General features: G+C 47.5%; 1 protein-coding gene across 1 annotated transcript; it reads right to left on the reverse strand.

The window, feature by feature from the left end:
- Window positions 1-1,831: 1,831 nt before the first annotated feature.
- On the reverse strand, window positions 1,832-4,717 carry LOC131675834 (uncharacterized). Its single transcript, XM_058954975.1, has one exon. It carries the CDS (start codon window positions 4,715-4,717, stop codon window positions 1,832-1,834), a length of 2,886 nt encoding a protein of 961 aa, XP_058810958.1.
- Window positions 4,718-6,318: the final 1,601 nt, after the last annotated feature.

Genomic DNA, 6,318 nt, shown 5'->3' on the forward strand with positions numbered 1-6,318 from the left:
TAGCAGTAACTGCATTGAAGTGTTCGATGAAACGTAGCTTACGGTCAAGTATAACACCAAGGTCCTTGATTGATGAAACTCGTTTTACTGGGGCAGCGCTCACTGCATACTCAAACGTAATTGGCGAGAGTATTCGTGTGAATGTGATTATGTTGCATTTCTGAATGTTTATAGTCATTCCGTTTCTATCACACCAAGTCATGATCCTATCTATGTCCATCTGAAGTGCACAACAATCTACCAGAGTTGTTATGATGCGATAAATTTTCAGATCATCTGCGTACATCACCTTACACGATGTCAATTCGCTGCAAATGTCATTCACAAAAAGCACGAAGAGAAGAGGTCCAAGGTGACTCCCTTGAGGTACACCCGATGTGATGTCGAAAGGGTCTGAAAGTACAGTTCCAAGTCGTACAGATGCACTGCGGTTTGTAAGGTACGAGAAGATCCAGTTGGTCAGCCAGTCCGGAAATCCGATTCGCCTCAACTTTTCAACAGCTAGCTGATCAGAAAGGCGATCGAAGGCTTTGGAGAAATCTACATACACTGCATCAATTTGTTGTCGTTTCTCTAATTTATCAATCAGCGTTGACACATAGCTCATTAAGTTCGTCGTTGTTGAGCGCTTTCTAACAAACCCATGCTGATCTGTAGTGATGATGTGTTTTGGGAGGCAGCTCAGGATTGAAATTCCCCTGTAATTTATGACGTCATGGACGTTACCGGCCTTATGAATTGGTGTTATTAAAGCCTCCTTCCACTTGGCAGGAAAAATACTTTCACCGAGAGAGCGATTGAAAAGCATAGATATCGGTACTGTTGGGGACTGACCGCTTACCTTCCTGGGTCTTCGATAGCGGTGATAGCAGTGGTGCAGCCAGGTCCAACATCGGCCGTTGATTAGGTGGTGAAGGGGTAATGTTCCAAGGGGGACCAAATCCAAATTTGGCGGACCGTTGATTAGGACCAACAGGAGGAAACTTCGGTAATGACCAATATCAGGTCAAGCTCACTCACGCACAAAAACTCGCGGGTTAGAATAGAAACATCTTAATGACACACATTTATTCGACGGGTAAAAAACGACATGCAAATTGAACTTAAGCTCTATATTCGACTTAATTCTAAACACATTAAAAGACTTGCGGGTCTGTTGCCCGTTCTTGGGGACCATTCATAAATTACGTAACGCTTTTAGGGGGGAGGGGGTACGACAAGTTGTGACAAAGAGGGGAGGGGGTGTTAACTAGATCGTTACGTAACATGTTTTCATCGAAGAAAAAATTTTTTTTCTTGGAATTTGTTACGTAACAGGGGAGGGGGGGATGGAAAAATTTGCAACAATTTGTTACATAGGGGGAGTGGGGGGGTCAATTTTGGGCAATTTTTGCGTTACATAATTTATGAATGGTCCCTTGGTGGTAATCTAATTTCGACTGCCTCTTCGATCGCATTGAGGTAGATCGGAAGGTGATGATCGAGAGGCCTAGATTCGGCTGACGGTATGTGAGAGATGATGGGATCTCACTCTCTTATCGCCCGTTATCAGTTCGGCATTTTCGCTGATGATAGTAGTTGTAGGGTAATCACGGTGGCTCTCCATCGATGCACACATCGTAGATAAATTGTGCCTTCACCAATGCATAGGCTGGACCGATACCTTGGTGCTCTCGACGGTGATGTGAACGATGATTGGGTTTGCTGCTGACCAGGGATGTAGTGGATCATTGTTAGTCGCAAACATCCTCACCCACCCAGAAATTGTTGATTTCTGAAAAATAAAGAAACAGAAATATCCTCTTCGACAGGATGGGGAAAGGAACGATGATTACACCAGACTGTTGGATAGGTTGTCCTCTGCTTCGACGTCAGCATCGGAGTCTGGTAGCGGTAGAATGCATAATTTTTCTACAGGGCGTGTTAGCATTCCACCAGCTGTTTTGACGGTAACGACGCGTACTACCTGATCGTCGCCAGGATGGAGTTTGTGTATCCTTCCCATTCTCCATCGCATTGGGGGCAGATTGTCGTCTTGGATCACGACCAGCTTGCCCACCTCGATTTGAACTGGTGGCTTCCAGCGTTTGGTCCTAGCTTGGAGTTGGCACAGGTATTCCCGGCGCCATCTGCGCCAAAAATCTTGAAGCTTACGTTGCATTAACTGCCATTTATTCAGACGGTTGAGCTGAACATTTTCAAGATTGGGTTCAGGAAGGGCTTGAAGCGAGGCTCCGACAAGGAAATGCGATGGCGTCAACGGTTCTAGATCATTGGGATCTTCTGACATGGACGTTAGCGGTCGGGAATTGAGGCATCTTTCCACCTGCACGAGTAGTGTTGTAAAATCTTCCGGTGATACCGGATTTTCACCGATGACCTTCAGTAGGTGTTTTTTAGCAGATCGAACTGCTGCCTCCCAGATGTCTCCTAAATGTGGGGCGCTAGGTGGTGAAAAATGCCATTGAATGCCTTCTGTAGCATAAGCCGTAGACACCACTTCTCGGTGGGTTTTGTCATTTAATAGTATAAGGAACTCTCGCAGTTTATTCCTAGCCCCGACGAAGTTGGTGCCGTTATCCGAAAATATGTCGGTACATTTCCCTCGTCTCGCGACAAATCGACGTAGAGCTTGAAGGAACCGATCAGTCGACAAATCCGAAACAAGCTCTAGATGAACGGCCTTGATACACAGGCAAATGAAAAGCGCGACATAGGCTTTCACAGCGGGCCGTCGCGGTGCTGGTCGAAGATAAACTGGACCGAAATAATGGACGCCAGCTCGGGAGAATGGACGTGATACTGTAACTCTGGATGCTGGCAGCTCCCCCATGAATTGCTGAATTCTGGTTGGCTTAACACGAAAACATCGTAGAAATTTGTGGACGATCTGTCTAACGACATCTCTCCCTCCTAAAGGCCAATAACGCAACCTTACCGTACCCAATAGAAGCTGGGGACCTGCGTGTAGAAGGCGCTCGTGGTAATGCTTCAATAGCATACGAGTGAAAACATGACGAGCGGGTAAAGGAATTGGATGTTTGGCATCGTCAGCTTCTTCGGATTTGCTGATTCGACCACCTACTCTGATAATTCCGTCCTTGGATAAATATGGGTTATACCATCGTAACGGAGATTTCGCTGGCATATGCTGGCCTTTCCGCAACGCCTTCCACTCTTCGGCGAACATTTCCTCTTGTACTCGTCTTACTAGCGTGTATTCTGATTCTCGAAGTTGAGCGGTAGAGAGGAAGGAACCATCCCTTCGCTCGTGCCTGGGTTTACGAAGAAGCTTAATCAACCGCAGCCAATACGCAGTCCGGCGAATCACGTCGGTGTAAGATGCAAACCGTTTAAAGTAGTTCTCGTTGAACGCGGCCAGTGATGCAGCAGAATTCGCCACGATAGTGTGTCGTCTTTCTTCTTCTCCGATTTCGGCTGAGTTCTCCGGTTGTTTTGGATATCTCGTCGGGTCCGCTTCCAACCAACTCGGTCCATTCCACCAGAAATTATTTTCCAAGATGTCTTCTGGCGATATTCCCCTGGGAATCAGGTCTGCTGGATTTTCGACTCCAGGCACGTGTCCCCAGAAGCATCCTTCGGTGATGGTTTGTATTTTTGCCACACGATTGGCAACGTAGGTGACCCATATTGTTGGAGTGGCTAGAAGCCAACGTAGTACACACGTGGAATCCGTCCAGAAGTAGGTTTTTAGCTTCATTTTGATAGAATCTTGGACCTTTTCGTAAAGCTGAGCTGCTAAGAGTGCACCGCAAAGCTCTAGCCGTGGGATAGTTTGGCATTTGAGCGGGGAAACCTTCGATTTTGAGGTGAGAAGCCGTACCAAAACTTCTTTCCTTGAGTTCTGGCTCCGCAGATACAGGCATGCTCCAAAAGCCTTCTCTGAAGCGGCAGAAAAGCAGTGTATTTCAACCGATGTTGCTCCTGGTATGATCACGCAGCGTTCGATACTAATCGTGTTGAATAACGGTAGTTGAGCATGGTACTTCTTCCAAACCTCACCCACCGTGGAAGGTAGTGGCTGATCCCATTCCAGTTTTCCACCATTTTCATCTTGAAGTGTCCACAGACGCTGCATAAATATTTTTGCCGTAGTGATAGCTGCTCCTAGCAACCCCAATGGGTCAAATAATGTAGCAATAACTGACAAGATCTGACGTTTCGAAAGCTTGGTATCCTCTTCCAACTCCGGAATGTTGAATTGGAACCTTAGCACATCGGGTTTTGGCAGCCATGTTAGGCCTAGAGTTTTTACGGAAGCCGTTGGATCCAGAGAAACCTCCTCGGAATCTCTAATTGCCAAATCTTCGGGTGAGATATCGTCCAGCACCTTGGGGCAATTGGAAGCCCATTTTCTTAGTTTGAAACCTCCCCTCGACATCATCTTGTCCAGTTGAAATCGCATTTCCAGCGCCGTTTCAACGTCGTCTGATCCTGTGATGACATCGTCCATATACGTATCCTCGTTAGCAGCCCTTGCTGCAAGTGGAAATCGTCCTTCCTCCTCCGTTGCCAACTGTTTCAGCGTTCTGGTGGCTAGAAACGGCGCTGGCTTGGTTCCATACGTGACGGTATTTAACTCGTAAACCTCAACCTCCTCTCCTGGAGCTGCACGCCATAAGATGCACTGAAGCGGTCTATCTTCCGGACTGAGGTTGATCTGGCGGAACATTTTCTCAACATCGGAAACTAGCATTATTTGTCGAGTTCGACACCGCAGGACTATGGACCGTAAGTCGTCTTGTATTACTGGCCCAACCAGCAACACATCATTCAACGACACCCCTGAAGAAGTTTTACAGGAGGCATCGAAGACTACTCGCACCTTGGTGGTGGTACTTGCCTCTTTTACCACCGGATGGTACGGAAGATAGCACCGTTGCACCGAGCTTAGCTTGCTCGACCTTCCGCATATGGCCCAACCGAAGATATTCCTCCATGAAAGCGTTATACTGCTCACGCAACTTGGCATCCCTTGCCAACCTGCGTTCCGTTCCCTGAAGGCGTCGGAAGGCGATATCCCTTGACTCGCCTAGCCGGAGAAGGAGGTCTTCATTTTTGGGAAGTGCGACTGTGTACCGACCATCTTCTTCGCGCCGAACGATTTGCTGAAACAGCTCCTCACAACGATTTTCCTCCAGGGAATAAGCATTGCTAGATCCGATATCCTCGCTGGCCCAAAAGCGTTTCATCAATGCGTCTAAACCTTCAGTTGAAGCTACGTTGCAGTTAATGTGAAGTGAATCCAGCGTACTAAACACACCACCGCAAACAACCCAACCGAACACTGAGTGATTTAGTGTTGGTTGCTGTTCTCCCAGTGAGATCCGTCTTCCTGTCTCGAAGAAATCGAAGAAGTTCTCGATTCCGAGAACCATATCCACCCCTTTGGATTCGAAAAAGGCGGGATCGGCCAGTTCGATCCCATTTGGGATTGACCATGCATCAATTTTGATTGTTGATGTGGGAAGGTTAACCGTAACCTTGGGTAGTACCAAAAATCCCAAATCTCGCGAGAAATTGGAAATCCGCGAACGTACCATAGCTCGAATCCTGTGCTTGACCCTTGTTGCCGCTTGACCAATGCCAAGAACCGAGATGTCCACCTTATCTCGAGTCACCTTCAAACGCTGACACAATCGTTCCGTGATAAAGTTGCTCTCAGACCCCGAGTCTAAAAGAGCACGTGCTGGATACTGGTTGCTTTCATCGTCTTCCACCATGACGACCGCAGTAGCCAGTAGGACCTGGGAGGAAGATCCGTGCGCAGCATTACATGTTGAAATGTTGGTGGCTGCCATGTTAGCCACTTGGGAGGAAGTTGAAGTAGACGGTTCCTTACTGGATGACGAATTGTCCGTTGACGGCTTTGATGGAAGTGACTCCAAAACACGAACGCGTCGATGAAGAAAGTCCGTAAGGTCTGCTAATATATCCTGCTCATTAGCCGCCGAAAACTCCTCCCATCCTCTTCGAGTCACTGGATCGAGACGTGCTGTAAGGATGTTTACCAGCAAAAGGTCCTTGTAGTCAGCTGGCTGGATCACCTGGTCAAGTGTTTGCACAACACGCTCGAAACCTTCCAAGAGTGCATGTAATTCACCGACGGATTCCTTGGAGAGCGTAGGTAACGCTAACAACGACTGAACTTGCCGCTTTTTCAGCTGCTTGCTGTTATTGTAGCGTTTGAGCAGCATTTCCCATGCTACTTGGTAGTTCGCCTTGGTTATCTTCAAAGGGTCGATCAAGTTCTTAGGCTCCCCTTGAAGACATCCTTTTAAATAGTGGAACTTCTCC

The sequence above is a fragment of the Topomyia yanbarensis genome, chromosome 1 (genome assembly GCF_030247195.1).
Source record: "Topomyia yanbarensis strain Yona2022 chromosome 1, ASM3024719v1, whole genome shotgun sequence".
In the NCBI taxonomy this organism is placed as follows: Eukaryota; Metazoa; Arthropoda; class Insecta; order Diptera; family Culicidae; genus Topomyia; species Topomyia yanbarensis.

What these genes read in the sequence shown, in the direction of transcription:
- LOC131675834 (XM_058954975.1), bottom strand. Translation starts at nt 4,717, where the DNA reads ATGCTAGTTTCCGATGTTGAGAAAATGTTCCGCCAGATCAACCTCAGT.